This window comes from Carlito syrichta, unplaced genomic scaffold (assembly GCF_000164805.1).
Source record: "Carlito syrichta isolate Samal-C Ts95f unplaced genomic scaffold, Tarsius_syrichta-2.0.1 Scaffold124069, whole genome shotgun sequence".
NCBI classification, from domain to species: domain Eukaryota; kingdom Metazoa; phylum Chordata; class Mammalia; order Primates; family Tarsiidae; genus Carlito; species Carlito syrichta.
In genome coordinates, this window is record NW_007068165.1 from 45,071 (window position 1) to 65,756 (window position 20,686).

At 41.6% G+C, this 20,686-nt stretch overlaps 1 protein-coding gene across 1 annotated transcript in view; it reads left to right on the forward strand.

Moving 5' to 3' along the window:
• UTP6 (UTP6, small subunit processome component) overlaps nt 1-20,686 on the forward strand; it is a 38,496-nt gene that overhangs the window by 13,821 nt on the left and 3,989 nt on the right. The window contains exons 8-17 of the mRNA XM_008048528.2: nt 4,191-4,268; nt 4,938-5,019; nt 6,394-6,475; nt 7,690-7,874; nt 9,243-9,322; nt 9,710-9,787; nt 14,494-14,673; nt 15,922-16,002; nt 16,198-16,307; nt 17,542-17,608. Of these exons, the coding sequence (XP_008046719.1) occupies nt 4,191-4,268; nt 4,938-5,019; nt 6,394-6,475; nt 7,690-7,874; nt 9,243-9,322; nt 9,710-9,787; nt 14,494-14,673; nt 15,922-16,002; nt 16,198-16,307; nt 17,542-17,608 (1,023 nt within the window). The remainder of the gene's footprint in view (nt 1-4,190; nt 4,269-4,937; nt 5,020-6,393; nt 6,476-7,689; nt 7,875-9,242; nt 9,323-9,709; nt 9,788-14,493; nt 14,674-15,921; nt 16,003-16,197; nt 16,308-17,541; nt 17,609-20,686) is intronic.

A 20,686-nucleotide genomic window follows, 5' to 3' on the forward strand; every position in this document is an offset into this window, starting at 1 on the left:
CTACCACACCCGGCTAATTTTTTGATTTATTGTAGAGATGAGGTCTTGCTAAGTTGCCCAGGTGTGTCTTGAACCCGCGGGCTCAGGCAATCAACTCACCTCAGCCTCCCAAGGCGCGGAATTATAGGCTGAGCCACCAAGCCCGGCTTATCAGTTTTTATTAAATATTAAAACCAAGAATTAAAATTATTTTAAAATAATACTGATAAACCTATTACATATTAATTAATTTAGAATACTTTTAGATGAAAATAGCTTTTAATGCAAAGTTTAAGGAGAAGAGTGGTATTGTTTTTCTTTTTTGGCAGCCTCTTGAATATCTGATTTAATAGAGGACAGCTTGATTCTCATATCTGCTTTTTCATTCATTGTGCATCATAGTACCCATCATATAGTCTCGTGAGAAACTTTAAACTCCTGACAAAATGAAAGCAGAAAACAAATAACATGGTAGTGTTACTATGAAATTAATTTTGTCCTTGCAGACCCCCTGAAAGGGTCTTTGGAAGCCCTAAGTATTCCCCAAGTCACTCTCTCTCTCATCTTGACCTGCTGGGCTCAGGTAATTCTTCTGCCTCAGCCTTCCAAGTAATTGGAACTACAGGCACACAACACCACTACTTGCTAATTTTTTGATTTATTGTACATACGAGATCTTGCCAAGTTGCCTTGGGCTTAGGTACTCCTCTCGCCCCAGCCTCCCAAAGTGCTGGGATTACAGTTGTGACCACCATGCCAGAATGGTGTATTTGTTCTGATGGTTGCATTTCTTAAAAAATTAAAAGCTGAGCCAGGCTTGGTGGTTCATGCTTGTAATCTCAGAGCTTTGGTAGGCCAAGTCGGGAGAATTTCTGAGGACGGGAGTTTGAGGCCAGCCTGGACATCACTGCGAGACCCCATCTCTACCAAAAGAAAAAAAAAAAGGAAAAGGAAACGAAAAACGATTTCCTGTTTTCTACTATAATATGTTTGTTTTTGCTGAATTTGGATAATTTTTAGTCATTCTTTTTTTTTTTTTTTGAGTCAGAGTCTCACTCTGTCGCCCAGACTGGAGCGCAGTGGCCTCTCCCGGCCACCGCAGCCTCAACCTGCTGGGCTCTAGCGATCCTTCTGCCTCAGCCTTCCAAGTAGCTGGAATTACGGGCGCGCACTACCACACCCGGCTAATTTTTTGATTTATTGTAGAGATGAGGTGTCACCAAGTTGCCCAGGCGAGTCTTGAACCCATGGGCTCAGACAGTCCACTCACCTCAGCCTCCCAAGGTGCGGGATTACAGGCTGTGAGCCATCGAGCCCGGTTCCATTATTTCTTAAGGTAAATTTTCAGCTCCTACCTTTTTCCTCTAGAACTTCAATGACACAAATGAGATCAATCTTTTGTTATTGTTCCACAGATTCCTGAGCCTCTTTTCATAATTTTCAGCCTGTTCTCTCTGTGTGGTTCAGATTGGGTAATTTTTATTGTTTTATTATAGAAAAATAAAATATTCATAAATGTTTTTGTTCTCTGCATTCTTCTAAGTTTACTCACTGAGTTTGTTTTTGAGTCAGTCTTACTCTGTCCCCCAGACTGGAGTGCAGTAGCATATTCATGGCCACCGCAGCCTCAGCCTGCTAGGCTCTGGAGATCCTTCCACTTCAGCCTTCCAAGTAGCTGGAACTACAGGTGCATGCCACCATGCCCAGCTAATTTTTTGATTTATTGTAGAGACAAGGTCTCGCCATGTTGTCTAGGCCGGTTTTGAACCCATGGGCGCAGGCAGTCCTCTTGCCTCAGCCTCCCAAAGTACTGGGATTACAGTGTGAGCCACCATGCCCGACTACTCACTGAATTTTTACTTTTAGATACCATATTTTTCAGGTCTAAAATTTCTGTTTGGTTCTTCTTTATGTCTTCTATTTGCTGATATATATATTTTTTCATTTGTTTTAAGTGTGTCCGTGATCACTCAGTAAAGCATTTTTTATTTATTTATTACAAATTTAATCTTTAAAAAAAATTGGCAGATAATAATTGTATATGTTCATGGGGTACATAGTGATGTTGTGATAGTTGTCAGGATAATTAGCATATCTCTTCTCAAACATTTATCATTTTTTTGTATCAGGAATATTCAGTTTCCTTCTAGCTATTCAAAACTATATAGTATATTATTCTTAACTATAGGCGTATTATGGAGGTACAGAATACTAGAACTTATTCCTTCTACCTAGCTGTAATTCTATATCCTTTAACAAATCTCTCCCTATTCCCTCCACCTACCCTTCCCAGTCTCTAGCATCTTCTGTTCTGATTTTTATTTCAGAACAGGTGGGGAGAACCTACTATCAACCATTTTAAGCTTTCACATGTGAATAAGAACATGTAGTGGTTAACTTTCTTTCCGCAGCTTATTTCACTTAACATGTCATCCAGTTCTTTCATGTCGCAGATGATAGGATTGTATGCAATTTTATGGCTGAATAGTATTCCTTTGTGTATTAAATGCCACTTTTTTTTTGAGACAGGGTCTTGCTCTGTCCACTAGGCTGGGGTGCATTGGTGTTATCATGGCTCACTGCAACCTCAGCCTTTTGGGCTTAAGCGAACCTACCACCTCAGCCTCCTGAATATATGCTTTATCCATTCATTTGTTGTTGGACACCTAGGTTGATTTTATATCTTGGCTACTGTGAGTAGTGCTATAATAAACACAAAGTTCACATATCTCTTTGATATATTGATTTGCTTTTATTTGGACAAATGTCCAGTAGTAGGATTGCTGGTAGTTCTATTTGTAGTTTTTTGAGGAATCTTCATACTATTTTCCGTAGTGACTTTACTAGTTTACATTCCCACTAACAGTGTGTAAGTGTTCCTTTTTCTCTGTATCCTTGCCAGCATTTGTTATTTTTTGTCTTTGCAAAGCATTATGATGGCTGATTTAAAATCCTTGTCAGATAATTCTAATATCTGTGTTATCTTGATATTGGTGTCTTCTGTTTGAGTTTTCTCAGTCAAGTTGAGATTTTTCTGGTTTGTGGTATGATGAGTGTTTTTCCATAGAATCTTATGTGTTTTAGGTATTATTTCATGAGATTCCATATGTTATTTATTTATTTATTTTTTGAGTTGGAGTCTCACTGTCGCCCAGACTAGAGTGCAGTGACTGCTCCTGGCCACTGCAACCTCCATCTGCTGGGCTTTGGCGATCCTTCTGCCTCAGCCTTCCAAGTCGCTGGAACTATAGGCGTGTGCTACCATGCCTGGCTAATTTTTTTGATTTGTTGTAGAGATGAGGTCTCGCCAAGTTGCCCAGGTGGGTCTCGAACCTGCGGGCTCAGGCAATCCACTCACCTCAGCTTCCCAAAGCGCAAGATTGCAGGCTGAGCCACCAAGCCTGGCTTTCCAGATGTTATTTAAAGCTTCTGTTTAGTTGACTTCCTTGGATACTGTTCTGCTTCTCTACTGCTAGAGAGGTCGGAAGTTCAGATTCCCCACTTGGCCTTTGTTGACATTTTTGACATACATGGATAAGGCCATAAATGAAATCACTTGCAAAAACCTTGAGTATATGTGACAAACTCAACTGGATTGAGGATATCGTAGCATGCTTGTTGCTTTTCTTCACCAGACTGGGGTTAGACTTTGCAGCTTGTTAGCAGTGAAGTGCTGACCAAGGACAAACAACCATTTTTTTTTTTTTTTTTGAGTAGAAGTCTCCTTCTGCCACCTAGGCTGGAGTACAGTGGCATGCTCACGGTTACCGCAGCCTTGACCTGCTGGGCTCAGGTGATCCTTCTGCCTCAGCCTTCCAAGTAACAGCAACTACAGGCACATGCTACCACGCCTGGCTAATTTTTTAAATTTATTTATTGTAGAGATGAGATCTCACCAAGTTGCCCAGGCTGGTCTTGAACTTGTGGGTTCAGGGAATCCTCTCACATCAGCCTCCCAAAATGCTGGAATTATAGACGTGAGCCACCGCGCCCAGTTGACACATAACCTTTTTAAGGTTTTTGATTCATATGTCAGCATTGCTTATCAAAAGAGCATACAGTAATGTCATTGTCACCATACCTTGTCAGCTAGTTTATTTAAAGGAAATACCACCCCAGACTTCTAGGTCCCATATTCATGGGTAAAAAAATGACATATGTATTTCTAATTATAACAGAACATCTCTAAGGGTATTATTTCCCTTTTGTAGTACTTTCGGATGGAGCTGATGCATGCTGAAAAGCTGAGGAAGGAAAAGCAAGAATTTGAAAAAGCCAGTATGGATGTGGTAATTATTGTATTCTCACTTGTTAGCAATAAATAGCATTATATATTGAGCCTGCTTAGGAGTAAGAGATAATCTTTGAAATATATTTTTCTTTCAATATAATGTCACATTTTGAAATGAATCTAGTGTCCTCAAAATTATTACTGATAGTAACACTATATGATCTCATTAAATAGTATATTAATGGGTTGAAGGACCTTGAGAAAGGTTGTGAAATATGTGACTCCTAACCTTCTTTACTTTCCCTTTTTATAGAATTTTTTATGTGACAGAATAATTTTGAAGAAAAGATTTAGAATGTTATAGCTGAAAAGGAACTTTGCTATAATCTCTTATTGTGGTTTGCAGCTCGGAACTTTTTTATTCAAATAAAATGTTACATAGAAGGGCAAACAAGGCATGTAAAATCGGACCTGTTCTGGTCTAAGAGGAGAGTGAGGCCTTAAGCCACGTGATTTGCCACTACTCCAGGAGCCTGAAGAACATAGTTGGAAGATAAGTGATCTTGTTCAAGTACATACTTTACAAGTGAGGAAACTGACCCAGAGAGAGATATGGGTTTGCCAGAGGTCATATGGCATAGGTAGTCTAGGATTGTTCATTTTCATCCTAGTGCTTTTTCTGCTTATTGGTCCTTTCTGTTAAGTTATGTAATACGATACTCTTTAGGAAAATCTTGATTATTCTGAAGAAATCCTTAAGGGCGAGTTGGCACGGATCATCTACAAAAATTCTGTAAGCATAATTAAAGGTAGGTATCTTTGAACATTTATTTTTGATAGGAAAGTGGAAAATTTTTTGTATAATTAGAAAGTCCTTTAGTTAATTTTGAAAATTTCCATTATAATATGTATAAGACTATAGGAATAGTGTCCTGTTTCTTTCAGAAAGTACTTATTTCGGCTGGGCTCGGTGGCTCAGCCTGTAATCCCACGCTTTGGGAGGCTGAGGTGAGTGGATTGCCTGAACCCGCGGGTTCGAGATCCACCTGGACCTCATCTCTACAATAAATAAAAAAAATCAGCCGGGTGTGGTAGCGCATGCCTGTAATTCTGGCTACTCAGAAGGCTGAGGCGGAACGATCCCGGAGCCCAGCAGGTCAAGGCTGTGGTGGCCGGGAGTGGCCACTGCACTCCAGACTGGGAGACAGAGTGAGACTCCAACTCAAAAAAAAAAAAAAAGAAAGTACTTATTTCTCCTGGGCTGTAGTCGAACATTTCAATAAGTTCCTATGGAATATTTAACGCACATGAAGAATAGATAGAAATAGATGATTTAGTTTGTTCTCTTATGTATACTCCAAAATATTAATAATAACTTTGCTTCTGTAGAGGGACTATGGGGTAAAGAGACTGTTAGATAACCTTTCTCCCCCTCATTCTGTCCTATTTCTCAATTTAAAAACAAAAATACAGCCGGGCTCGGTGGCTCAGCCTGTAATCCTGCGCCTTTGGGAGGCTGAGAGGAGTGGATTGCCTGAGCCTGCGGGTTCGAGACCCGCCTGGCCAACTTGGCAAGACCTCATCTCTACAAAAAATTAGCTGGGCGTGGTAGCGCACGCCTATAGTTCCAGCTACTTGGAAGGCCAAAGTGGAAGGATCGCCAGAGCCCAGCAGGCAAGGCTGCGGTGGCCTGGAGCGGCTACGGCACTCCAGTCTGGGTGACAGAGTGAGACTCCAACTCAATAAATAAATAAATAAAAATAAAAACAGCCAGGTTCGGTGGCTCAGCCTGTAATCCCGCACCTTTGGAAGGCTGAAGTGAGTGAATTGCCTGAACCCGCGGGTTCGAGACCCGCCTGGGCAGCGAGACCTCATCTCTACAATAAATAAAAAAATCAGCCGGGCGTGGTGGCGCATGCCCGTAATTCCTGCTACTCGGAAGACTGAGGCAGAAGGATCGCTGGAGCCCAGCAGGTTGAGGCTGCGGTGGCCGGGAGCGGCCACTGCACTCCAGTCTGAGCGACAGAGTGAGACTCCAACTCAAAAAAAAAAAAAAAAAAAATAAATAAATAAAAACAAAAATATTAACTCCAGTACATCAAGAATGTGGTACTTTTAGAGTAAAGTAATTCTTAAGAGTCTTATTGGCAATGAACCTCTCTTCCCATGCTTTTTTAATTTAGATGCAGGATTTCACGTGTCACTGCTTTCAGTTGCACAGCTGTTTGACTTTGCCAAAGATCTACAAAAGGAAATTTATGATGAGTAAGTAAAATGTAGAAAGATGAATATATCTATTTCTGATCTCCTGATAAAATTTGGATTAACTGGCCGGGCTCAGTGGCTCAGCCTGTAATCCCAGCACTTTGGGAGTCCGAGGTGAGTGGATTGCCTGAGCCCGCGGGTTGGAGACCTGCCTGGGCAACTTCACGAGACTTCATCTCTACAATAAATAAAAAACTAGCCGGGTGTGGTAGCATGCACCTGTAGTTCCAGCTACTTGGAAGGCTGAGGCGGAAGAATCGCCGGAGCCCAGCAGGTCGAGGCTGCACTGGCCGAGAGCGGCCACTGCACTCCAGTCTTGGTAACTCGAGTGAGACTCCAACTCAAAAAAAAAAAAAAAAAAAAGAAAAATGTTGGATTAATTTTATTTTTGAATGTTTGATTATGTAGTTTAAGAATTATTTGTAGCCTACCCTGTATATAATTCCATTCTTAGGTAACACTCCTTACTTTCTCAGGAGTTGAAATAGAACTTGGGTCAGTTTGTTATTTGGATATCTTCAGGGTTCTGGGAGAGGATTAAGTTGTGCTTTTTCTCTGCTTCTAATATTATAGAAAATCAAAATCCCAGTTACAATAAGGTTTTCTGGAGCTCATGGAAGCTTATGTTGTCACAGATAACTGCAAATTTGACTTTGCTAGCTAACTTGAGAGTTAAAATTTAGCTGGGCGTGGTGGCTCAATGCCTCTAATCCCAGTGCTTTGAGAGACTGAGGCAAGAAGATTCCCTGAGCCCGGGGGTTCAAGACCCACCTGGACAACTTGGTGAGACCTCATCTCTACAATAAGTCATAAAATTAGTTGGACATGGTGGCACACGCCTGTGGTTCCTGTTACTTGGAAGCCTGAGGCAGAAGGATTGCTGAGCCCAGCAGGTTGAGGATGTGGTGGCTGTGAGCATGTGCCACTGCACTCCAACCTGTGCAACAGAGTGAGACTGGCTCAAAAAAAAAAAGAGAAAATTAACTTTTGTGAATGATGTCTGAAAGATTCTGGCACTCAGTAGACGTGTGGTAACTCTGATCCATTGACAACGTTTGTACAGTGAATGAAGGTATTTCAGAGTGTTGGGAAGTGACTCTTAATGGTACTGCAGTTGTTAAAGGAATGTCTTGTGTACATTTATAGAGCATAGGGAACTGTCTGATATTCTCATTAGACTTGTTGTAAGGATGTCAATAAGTTTTCTTTTTCAGCCTTCAGATTTTACACACAGATGATCCTCTCACTTGGGATTATGTGGCAAGGCGAGAGTTAGAGATTGAGTCACAGCCAGGAGAAGAGCAGCCGGCAATGAAACAAACCAAAGCGGCGGAGGTAGGCCGGAAGGAGGAGAGGTGCTGCGCCGTGTATGAAGAGGCAGTGATGACCGTGCCAACAGGTGAACTTAACCAAACCATGCTGTGGTATAGAAGTAATAGTATCCATGAGTGTGAAACTGGAGCTCCTGTTCCCATTACCAAAATCATTATCAGGAATCTGTAGTACAGTTTACCATGTGCTTGGCTTTCTAACTTGTTCTTTCTCTGATGGAGAGAAAGACGGCGCTTTTATGACCTTTCTTGATAGTAGTGGTATTTATATTCATTTATTTGGCGGAAGTAATAATTAGGAAATGATGCTTCAGAAGACTCTTTAATTATAATTCCTTCATTATCTTTTGATATTTAATTTTTTTTTTCTGAGTTGGAGTCTCACTCTGTCGCCCAGGCTGGAGTGCAGTAGCACACTCATGGCCACTGCAGTCTCGACCTTCTGGGCTGGCTTAGGTGATCCTTCTGCCTCAGCCTTCCAAGTAACAGGAACCATAGGCATGCACCACCACTCCTGGCTAATTTTTTGATTTATTGTAGAGATGAAGTCTCTCCAAGTTGCCCAGGCTGGTCTTGAACCCATGGGCTCAGGTAATCCCCTTACCTCTGCCTCCCAAAGAGCTGGGATTATAGGCGTGAACCACCGCACCTGGCCTAATTTTTTTTTTTTTTTTTTTTGACTCAGTGTCTCACTCTTTTACGCTAGAATGCAGTGGTACAATCACGGCTAACCTCCTGGGCTCAAGCAGCCCTTCACTTCAGCCTCTCTGAGTTGCTGGTGCTATTGGCTTATGCCACCACACGTGGCTAATTTTTTGGTTTTCTGAAGAGACTAGGTCCTGCTTTGTTGCCTAGGTTGGTTTTGAACTCCTGGGCTCAAGCAGTCCTTCTGCCTTGACCTCCCAAAGTGCTGGGATTACAGGTGTGAGCCACTGTGGCTGGTGGAAAAGACTTTAATTTTTATATTTATACCATTACTCAATTGTTTTTCCCTAATTTTTGAGATGTTTGATTAGCTGTAATCAGGATAACATATTTCTTTTTTTTTGAGTTGGAGTCTCACTCTGTCACCTAGACTGGAGTGCAGTGGCCGCTCCCAGCCACTGCAGCCGTGACCTGCTGGGCTCTGGCGATCCTTGTGCCTCAGCCTTCCAAGTAGCTGGAACCACGGGCATGCGCTACCATGCCCGACTAATTTTTGATTTGTTGTAGAGATGAGGTCTTGTGAAGTTGCCCAGGCGGGTCTCGAACCCGTGGGCTCAGGCAATCCACTCACCTCGGCCTCCCAAAGTGCTGGGATTACAGGCTGAGCCACCGAGCCCGGCCAGGATAACATATTTCATCAGGCTAATTTAAACCCTTCTTCAGAGGAGTTTTTCCTTTGGAGAAAAGATGTATGTATGATCAACATAGTATGATTTTTCTGACTTTTCCAGAGGCCATGTGGAAGTGCTACTTTGCCTTTTGCTTGGAAAGATTTGCTAAGAAGACAAATAGTGGATTCCTCAGAAGGAAGGTGAGGGCTTATGTCAATGATTACTGTGGCTGACTAGAAAGTGACTACTTCCAAAAGAACAGAAGCACAACTCTTTTTGGTCTATGACAGCTTCTGAGAGCTTCATGCTTAACCACTCTTGATCCTTGTGGGTGACCTGTCATTCTGAAGGGCTGAGTCTGGTTTGCCACCAGGTTACTGGCCACCAGATTAGGCGGGTCTCTCTTCTTACTGAGCTGTGTTTAGTGCAACTGTCCAGCACATCTATTCATAAGTGAACTCACCATGTAGGAGCAACTCAGTCCCTTCTCTGAATTCTCAGAAATATACGGAACTGCGTTTTTCATGTCAGGCCAGAGGCCCCTGCTGGGATCTTTGTAATGAACTGAAAGATTTTTCTGTTTTCAGAGGCTGGAAAGAACCATGACTGCATTCAGGAAAGCACATGAACTCAAGCTTCTGCCAGAAGTCCAATACAAGCAGTGGGTAAGGGATAGAGAATGCACTTGCTGCTAGTTACATACACTTTATTCCATTTGTTTTGTGCCAGAGTCATGTGTCATATATGGTTTTATGACTAAGGCCATTTAGAAGTTTGATATGTAGAGAGTGTTTACATTTGGCTGCCAGTATTTGGTATATGCTAAAAATGAAGTCTGTACTATAAAGGGAGGAATACTATATAGTGAAAAATACTCAGAACAAAGTTACTATTTGGGTTTATTTTGTTTGTCTACCTATCTCTCTTTTCCTGAATATATGCCTGGCCCAGATTAATCATTGGTATAGTAAAGATAAATTTGATGTACTACTTTGTTTCAGAAGTTGACACTTGCTATTTTGTTGAGGATTTTTGCATCTGTGTTCATAAGGGATATTGATCTGTAGTTTTCTTTTTTTGTTGTGTCTTTCCCTGGCTTTCATATCAGGATGATACTAGCTTCATAGAATGAGTTAGGGAGAATTCCTTCCTCTTCAGTCTTCAGTAAATTGGTAGTAATTCTTCCTTGAAAGTCTGGTAGAATTTGGCTTGAGTTGGTCAGGTCCTGGATTTTTTTTGTTGAGAGACTTTTAATTACTGTTCCAATCTCACTACTTATTAGTTGTCTGTTCAGGGTTTCTGTTTCTTCTTGTTTCAGGGTTAGGGGGTTTTATGTTTTCAATAATTTATCCATTCTCTCTAGGTTGTCTAGTTTGTGTAGAGATGACCTTTTAAATTTCTGTCCTATCAGTTGTACTAGCTAATTACAAAAAATTTTTTTGTTTGTAGAAATGTGGTTTCTTTTTTTTTTGAGTTGGAGTCTCACTCTGTTACCCAAATTGGGGTGCAGAGGCCGCTCCCGGCCACTGCAGCCTCGACCTGCTGGGCTGCGGCGATCCTTCCGCCTCAGCCTTCCGACTCAGCCTTCCAAGTAGTTGGAACTACAGGCGCGCGCTACCACGCCCGGCTCATTTTGATTTATTGTAGAGATGAGGTCTTGCCAAGTTGCCCAGGTGGGTCTTGAACCCGCGGGCTCAGACAATCCACTCACCTCAGCCTCCCAAAGGCGTGGGATTACAGGCTGAGCCACCGAGCCCGGCCGAGATGTGGTTTCACTATGTTGCCCAGGCTGATCTCGAACTCCTGGGTCTTCCCAAGTACAGGGATTACAGGTATGAACCATTGCACCCAGCCCAAAAATCTTTATATTTGTTGAGTGCCTTTTATTTGTGTAACTCTTACTTCTTTTGATCCATACCATTTTTACGTAATTGCAATTAATGTTATTTTGTATTGTATTCTACTATTTTTACATTAATATTTTCATATCTACATAGTGAATGTGTTAATATAATAGCCCACTGTATAGTTATACCAAGACTGAGATATCCTTCTCCCAGTATGACGCCTGTCTGGGAAAATCTCAGACCTGGATGATTTTAGCACTCCTTGCTTGAGCAGTCACACCCTATAAATTCAAATGGGCTTTGAGTGTTGCTTTGGCAGTCTTCTCTTTCCATTATCATCTTTCTCCACAGTGACTATTTTATTTGTTTTTGTTTTTGTTTTTTTTTTTTGAGTTGGAGTCTCACTCTGTCGCCCAGACTGGGAGTGCAGTGGCCGCTCCCGGTCACTGCAGCCTCGACCTGCTGGGCTCTGGCGATCCTTCCGCCTCAGCCTTCCAAGTAGCTGGAACTGCAGGCGTGTGCTACCATGCCCTGCTAATTTTTGATTTATTGTAGAGATGAGGTCTCACCAAGTTGCCCAGGCGGGTCTCGAACCTGCAGGCTCAGGCAATCCACTCCCTCAGCCTCCCAAAGGCGTGGGATTACAGGCTGAGACACCGAGCCCGGCTCACTGTGACTATTTTAAATACACCATACTTCTCAAACATCTGATGCTGCCCTCCCTGAGCTAGCCACCATATCACTCATTTGATGACCTTGTTTTTAGTGAAAGTTCCTCAGCATGCTGCCACTAGACTTCAATGTTCAGCCAATTTTGTATCTACCCCTCCTTGAGATTCTCTACAGAATGATCTTTTAAAAGTATCAGATTATTCTATGGCTTCCCTTGTCCTTTGGGTAAAGCAGCTCAAACTCCTTATGTGGCCCCTACCTGTATTTCCAGCCTCATCTTTCAATTCTCTCGTTTGCATCTTACCCTGCAGCCATTCTGAACTTGAATCTTCTTTCATATCCAACCCGTCTCTCATCTTTGATGTCTTAACACATGCTGGTTAGAAGACCCTTCCCTTTTCCTGGGGTCTCTGCTTTCACCTAAGTGTCTGTTCCTCTTTAAGTCTTACCTCGAATGGTGCTTCCTTTCTGGGAGTCCTTTCTCATCACTGCTGTCAACCCTGTTGGGTGCTTCTGCTTTGTACATCTGTAGCAGCTGACTCTATTTCTGTCATGACTCATATCTGGCTCTCTTCCATTAGATTGGAGGCTCTGTGGGTGATAGGGAATGTACCTGATGTGTTCACTATTGCATATATAGTGTGCAGTGAAACTGCTTGCTGAATTAACTGATTACATATTGCAATTTACTTACTTTTTTGTAGTTTTTATTTCATTTGTGTGTGTGTGTGTATGTCAAGGTCTCACTCGGACGCCTAAGCTGGAGTACAGTGGCACACACGTGGCCACCGCAGCCTTGACCTGCTGGACTTGGGTGATCCTTCTGCCTTAGCCTTCCAAGTATCTGGAACTACAGGCGCATGCTGTTGTGCCCTGCTAGTTTTTTTTTATTTGTTGTAGAGACGAGGTCTCACCAAGTTTTCCCGGCTGGTCTCGGACCCCTGGACTCAGGCAGTCCTGTCATCTCTGCCTCCCAAAGTGCTGGGATTATAGGTATGAGCTACTGCACCCAGCTACTTTTTTGTAATTTTAAAAAATTGAGCGAGGCTCAGTGGCTCAGCCTGTAATCCCGTGCCTTTGGGAGGCTGAGGTGAGTGGATTGCCTGAGCCCGCAGGTTCGAGACCCGCCTGGGCAGCGAGACCTCATCTCTACAATAAGTCAAAAAAAATCAGCCGGGCATGGCAGCGCATGCCTGTAATTCTGGCTACTTGGAAGGCTGAGGCAGAAGGATCGCCGGAGCCCAGCAGGTCGAGGCTGCAGTGGCCGGGAGCGGCCACTGCACTCCAGTCTGGGCGACAGAGTGAGACTCCAATTCAAAAAAAAAAAAAAAATTGAATTGGTTTTCATTTTTTTCCCTGTTAAAATAATGTAGAAGCCGGGCTCGGTGGCTCAGCCTGTAATCCCGCCCCTTTGGGAGGCTGAGGTGAGTGGATTGCCTGAGCCCGCGGGTTCGAGACTCGCATGGGCAACTTGGCGAGACCTCATCTGTACAATAAATAAAAAAAAATTAGCCGGGCCTAGTAGCACACGCCTGTAGTTCCAGCTAATTGGAAGACTGAGGCAGAAGGATCGCCGGAGCCCAGCAGGTCGAGACTGCGGTGGCTGGGAGCAGCCACTGCACTCCAGTCTGGGCGACAGAGTGAGACTCCAACTCAAAAAAAAAAAAATGTAGATATGAGCATTTAAACAGGTAAGATTTTCTTCCATTCATTTATTTATGGGCTATATTTATTAATAAAATTCTCGAATTTAAGAGATGAGCACTTTTGGGACTCTTGTTACATAGTGTCAAATTACATTTCAGAAAAATTGTACTAGTTTATATTGTGTCCACCTGTGTTTGAACGAATATGCCTATTTCCTTACCACCCCACTAATCCTAGTTTTGTTTTTACTGATTTTTACACTACTTAGTGGGTGTGGCTTCTAGTGTTGTGAACTCTTATTAAAACAGTCCAAATTATGTACGCTGTCTGCTTTTGACTTCCCTAGTTATTACTATTTTTTTTTTGAGTTGGGGTCTCACTCTGTTGCCCAGGCTGGAGTGCAATGGCATGCTCATGGCCACTGCAGTCTGGACCTGCTGGGCTCAGGTGATCCTTCACCTCAGCCTTCCAAGTTGCTGGATCTTTAGGCACATGCCACCATGCCCGGCTGATTTTTTATTTTTATTTTTTGAGTCGGAGTCTCACTCTGTCGCCCAGACTGGAGTGCAGTGACCGCTCCCGACCACCGCAGCCTCGACCTGCTGGGCTCCGGCGATCCTTTTGCCTCAGCCTTCCGAGTAGTTGGAATTACAGACGCGCTCTACTACGCCCGGCTGATTTTTTGATTTATTGTAGAGATGAGGTCTCGCCAAGTTACCCAGGCGTATCTCGAACCTGGGGGCTCAGGCAATCCACTCACCTCAGCCTCCCAAGGCGCGTGATTACAGGCTGAGCCACCGAGCCCGGCTGATTTTTTTGATTTATTGTAGAGGTGAATTCTCACTGAGTTTCCCAGGCTGGTCTCTAACCCTTGGGCTCAGGCAATCCTCTCACCTTGGCCTCCCAAAGTGCTGGGACTACAGGAGTGGGCCACTGCACCTGGCCACTTCCCTAGTTTTTGATAGCCCTTGTGGATACGAGCAGGGAAAGGAGGAGGAATTCCAAATTGTTCATTTTGTGCCTGTTTAGCAGCCACGAAAATTGTTTTGATATCTACAAATTTCCTCACATAGCTTGTTTCTGTTTTTTTTTTAATTGTAGTGGAAAGGCTGTTGCAGTTACTGCCTCAAATGAGGTCTTTATTTGTCCTCAACTTACATAGGTAATAAAGGTTTCTGTATTTAATTTTCCTTTGTCTTTTCTAGATTGGGGCGTTGTTGCTTCATAAGTTCTTTAAGGAAGCTCTGGAGGTGGCAAGAGCTGGGACAGAATTGTTTAGAGACTCTGGAACAATGTGGCAGTTGAAGCTGCAGGTGCTGATTGACTCAGAGAGCCCTGATATAGCCATGTCGTTTGAAGAAGCCTTTAAAACTCCAAAACTCCAGGTCTGTGAGTTTGGTCCTTTGTATTTCATTCTGTTTGAGAAACCTTTTAAGACTTTAGCCAAAGTTCATTTGGGATGTACTTGTCTGGTGAGAGCCAACCCTAGAATGACATTTGTTGTTAAGTGGTGATGGCTCATCAGTCAAGAGTAGAACAATTTATTTCTATTTAATTTAATTTAAGTCTATTTTGAATCTTTTATTTCAAAATGAATTAAACTATATAAAACTTATTATTCCATTTAGATCTCTTACAGGTGAGATACTAACAGATTATTATTCTTACTTGTTTCCAAAGCTGAACATAAGCCCAATTTTTAAACACAAATATATTTCTAAACCTTAAAGTTCTAAATCTTAAAGCTTTGTAGGGAGTCTTTCATATTAGTAGGAAAAAGTATTCTAGAAGATGAAGTGAGAAGAAAACTATTTTACCGCTCCTTTGTGTATTTCTTTGGAACATGAGTGAAGATCAGATCGTTTAGCCTAGATCAGTCAATTCTTATGGGTCCTGGCCAGCAGAGGCATGACCTGGCTAGCTGAGGGTCTGAGTAGGTGTGGGCTGTTAATTGCTTAATTAACTAAAAGACAATTGATGAGGATGACTATAGGCAGTATTCCCCAACAGAAGGGAACTAAAATTCGCAGAAGAGTGTTTCTCTTTTTCTTTTTTTTTGAGTTGGAGTCTCACTCTGACCCTGGTTGGAGTGCTGTGACACGCTCACAGCCACTGCAGCCTCGACCTACTGGACTCAGGTGATCTTTCCACCTCAGCCTTCCAAGTAGCAGGAACTACAGGCACATGCCACCATGCTTGGCTAATTTTTTGATTTATTGTAGAAATGAGGTCTTGCCAAGTTGCCTACGCTGGTCTCAAACACTTGGGCTTAGGCAGTCCTCTTGCCTCTGCCCCCCAAAGTACTGAAATTACAGGCATGAGCCAACAAGCCCAGCCAGAAGAATGTTTCTTTTCGTGTCTTGATGAGACAACTACTTGTGTTCTGGTATGCCATTCCTGCTGGGCAGTGAGAATTCTGTCACAATGAGGACAGACTGGAAATGAATTCATATTTTACATATTATCTTAGAAGGAACCTACCTTTATTAATGTTTAGTTTTGAGAGCATAGCATTAAACTGTCAGTTTCTAACATTGAAAAAATTGAGATATATTATTTTACATATTTATGGGGTACATGTGATATTTTGTTACTTGCTATTTTCTTTTCTAACATTTTAAAATTATGAGCAGGCTTGCCTGCCATTGTGGCTTTCTTGGGCAGAGTGGAGTGAAGGTGCCAAAAGCCAAGAAGACACCGAGGCAATCTTTAAGGTATATGCCCCATGTTCTAAGTCTTCTGGTATGTGGAATGGGCAGATAGGCTCACTGGTTGGCCAACTCTAGGGTTGTTTCATCAGCAGGTGTTCCTAAAGCTCTGTTGAGTGACCTGGAGGGGTTCTGGGAACATTTGCTTTGGTATCTGTAAATATCCTCACATGGCTTGTTTCTTATTTTTTTAAATTGTAGAATGCTGTCTTAGCTGTCACAGGTGCAGAATCAGTAATTCTGAAGGATAAGTACATGGATTGGGCTTATCGAAGTGGTGGCTACAAAAAGGCCAGAACAGTGTTTAAAAGGTACTCATAGATGTCCATAGTTGTTACTGTCTCTCCACCCCATACTTAGTCCTTCATACCCAGATTATTTATAACACAAATAGTATCTGAGGAAGTAATCCAAGAAGTAGTCCTTTTTTTTTTTTTGCAAAAGTAGTTTTTCTTTTTTTGAATAATAAATTCATACCCATTGTGTGGAAGAAAAAGTTAACTAATAATTTGTTACAATCTAATCATAGAGAAGCCCCTGTTGATACATCATTTTAAAATTTGCTTTTTATGTAGTTGGGATTATTTTATAATCACAATTTTGTATGCCATTTTTATTGATGAACATTAGACTGGCCTTTATTCTCTTCAGTGAAAATTCTTGGCTGGATGTGGTGGCTCATCTGTAATCCCGGCACTTTGGGAGACCAAGGTGAAAGGATCACTTGAGCCCAGGAGTTTGAGACCAGCCTGTGTAACATAGTGAAACTTTTCCTCTTAAAAAAAATTCTTTATAAATATCACTTCATAAAAATAGCTGTGTGATATACTACCCTGTAGTTTTCCATAATTTATTTGGTCATAGTATTACTGCAGTGAACATTTCTGTAAAATATTAATTGTCCATGATGGAAATTATATCTTTAGAATATATTCTTAGAAATGGAATTATTAGCTGGGCTTGGTGGCTCAGCCTGTAATCCCGAGCCTTGGGAGGCTGAGGTGAGTGAATTGCCTGAGCCTGCAGGTTCGAGACCCGCCTGGGCAACTTGGTGAGACCTCATCTCTACAACAAATCAAAAAAATTACCCGGGTGTGGTAGCGTACGCCTGTAGTTCCAGCTACTTGGAAGGCTGAGGTGGAAGGATTGCCGGAGCCCAGCAGGTCGAGGCTGCGGTGGCCAGGAGCGGCCACTGCACTCTAGTCTGGGCGACAGAGTGAGACTCCAACTCAAAAAAAAAAAAATGAAATTATTGGTCTTCACAAAGACTTTGAGATGTAGTCGAGGAAACTTAAGACTCTAAAAGAGAGAAAGATAGTACAGTAAGAAAACTGAGGGAATCTAGTGGCATTGAAGAGTAAGTATGGTTGAAAGAGTTCATTGAGTTATGAGTGATGGGCCATCAGGTCAGGTCCTTGTGTTGAATTGCCCTCATATCATTAAACTACATGTTGTAGAGGCACTGGCATGAGTATTTACATTTATGAGATGTAAGATTAGGCTTTCTGTCATTGTAGAAGATAACATTTCCTCCCTCCTTTTTAGTTTACAGGAAAGCCGTCCACTGTCAATTCATTTTTTCAGGAAAATGATTCACTTTGAAAAGGAACAAGTAAGTATTCTAAATATTTTTTGTCTGGGAAAATGGGTCAATGGTCACTAATCTATGGCAATGTTTTGTTATGTAAAAAGTTCTCATTATAACAGTATACATTTCTGGTATATTGGTCCAACTGTTTTTAGAGCTGGTTTAGGAATGGTAATCAAGCAAAGAGGAGAAAGTACATGTTTGAAGAATAGAAAACAATGTCACCTTCCCTGTTAGGCTGGGTGAGGTGCTGCTGCATTTCTTCTGCAGCACCCAGTTTGTCTCTTGTGTTGGGTGGTGATACTGAGAGTAAGCATTTAATAACTGTTTCCAGTGTTTTTAAATGGAATTGGTGAGTAGAGGAAAATCTCAGTTAAGAAAGTAATACACAGGCTGGGTGTGATTGCTCACCCCTATAATCCCAGCACTTTGGGAGGCTGAGGTGAGCAGATTACTTGAGCTCAGGAGTTTGGGACCATCCTGGGCAACATAACCAAACTTTGTCTCTAAGGAAAAAAAAAGCTGGGCATGGTGGCATGCGCCTGTAATCCCAGCTACCCAAAATGCTGAGGTGGAAGGATTGCCTGAACCCAGAAGGTTGGGCTGTTGTGAGCTGTGATCATCGTGATCATGCTACTGCACTCCAGCCTGGGTGACAGTAAGACCTTGACTCAAAAATAAAAAAAAACAACACACAAAAAGCCAGTTGTGTAATCCCATCACATGAACACAACCAACCATACTTTAAAAAGCACTTTTCTTAAAGTCAGAGTCTCATCACTCTGTCACCCAGACTGGAGTGCGGTGGCATGATCACAGCTCACCACATCCTTGACCTCCTGGGCTCAGGCAACCCTTCCAACTCAGCCTACCGAGTAGATGGGGCTATAGGTGTATGCCACCATGTCCAGCTAATTTTATTTTTATTTCTTGTAGAGATGAGGTCTTGCTATGTTGCTTAGTCTGGTCTCAAACTTCTGGACTTAAGCAGTCCTCCCGCCTTGGCCTCCCAAAGTGTTGGGATTACAGATGTGAGCCACCGTGTCCGAGCATTAAACATTTTTTTATTGCTTAATTTTTTATTCACATATGCACACAGTTTTATACTGCTATGTTTCTGACTTCTGTGACATATGGAGAGTTTTCTCTCTCTTTTTTTTTTTTACTTAACATTTTATAAACACATTTCTATGTATTTGCATGTTGTATATACCCATTATGGGAGAAAAAAATTGTAATAATTCATTGTGATGTGATGTAGATCATATCTTTTATTGGCCGTAGTGTTATTCCTAAACCCATGATTTTCATGACCGTTTCTTCACATGTAGGTTGTTTCCAGTTTTTTGATATTGAAAACAGTGCTTCAAACATTTTGCTAATGTAGCTTATTTTGGTGGATTTTTGTTTGTTTGTTTGAGATAAATTTCTAGGACTGGGGATACTTACGTATTTTTTAGGACTCTTTATGTATTGCCAGATAGTCCTCCAACAGAATTATACTTATTTATAATCAGCAGATATACTAGTATTTCTGTTTTCTTATTGCTTCTCCAAGTATTGTTTTGCTTTTTCTCATTTATTATTTTGATTGATGTTTATTGTTGTTATCTTGAATTTTGAAAAATAGTTACTAGTGAGGTTGAGCTCTTATAGTTTCAATTATATATGAGTCAAGTATCTGTTCTTGTACTATAGTATAGTATTGTCTTACAGGATAGGAGATAGTATAGCATAATGTTTAATAGCCAGGTTTTGGATCAATAACATAATAGTTACGTACCTTGAACAAGTCACTTAATTCTAAGTCCCGCTTTCATCTATAAGTGAGGTCATTATACCTGTTTCAAGGGTATAAGAGGGTTTTTTTTGGTTTATTTTTGAGTTAGGGTCTCACTCCAATGCCCAGTCTGAAGTGCAGTGGCATAATCATGGCTCACTGCAGCCTTGACCTCCTGGGCTCAGGTATCTTCCTTCTTCAGCCTCTTGAGTAGCTGGGACTACACTCACATGGCATTTTTAGATATATTTTGTAGAGATGAGGTCTCGCTATGTTGCCCAGGCTGGTCTTGAACTGGACTCAAGCAATCCTACCTAGGCTTCCTAAAGTGCTTGGATTATAGGCGTGAGCTACCATGCCCAGCCAGAGGTGTGAGAGTTAGAAGGCCAAGTGAATAGGAAGGACTTTGTATAGTGCTGTGCACATTATGGACCCTAAACAAAATGTGATTTTGTTTTCACGCATATGTAAAATACAATGTTAAATTGACTTTCTATAATATAATACAGTCTCAGTAAAGGGAGATTTGAATGAAAAAATGGTTATTTTTATTTTCAGAAAGAAAAATGCAAATTTAATTGGAAATCTGTGCCCCAAAATAGTTATTTTACTTTATAAAATAATTTTTAAACTGAAAATGTTAATCTACTTTGAAAGTGAAGCAAAAGGGTATACATTAAGAAATAGAGGCAAATAATTAGCAGTTATTGATTGTAAAGTTAGTTGTAGTTATCCTGGTTGGTGCGTAATTAATCAGTGTTTTAATTTAATACTTGTAGTTGTGCTAAGAGGTATTATTATCCTTGGTTTATAGGTGAGGAAATGTTTAAGGTCAGAGAGTTTAGAAAACTTGCTGAAGTCCCTATAACTAGTATTTATGTATACTTTGTCTTGATACAAGAAGTTTTAGGGGATGGGCGCAGTGACCACACCTGTGATCCCAGCACTTTGGGAGGCTGAGGCAGGGGGATTTCTTGAGACCAGCCTGGACAACATAGAGGCAGGGGGATTTCTTGAGACCAGCCTGGACAACATAGTGAGACTTTATACCAAAAAAAAAAAAAAAAAAAAAAAAAAAAAAAAGGTAGATATAACTAGTATGTGCTATATCTCAGATAAAAAGAAATTCTTAGCTGTAGGGAGAACTGTCTCCATTTGTTTAAATTCTACTCAACTCTCAAGGTTTTTAAATTTTATGTTTTCTGTGAAGCCTCCCATGTTCCCCTACTCTTCTCTCTCTTTTCCTTACTCTTTTCTTTCTTTCTTTTTTTTTTGAGTTGGAGTCTCACTCTGTCACCCAGACTGGAGTGCAGTGGCCGCTC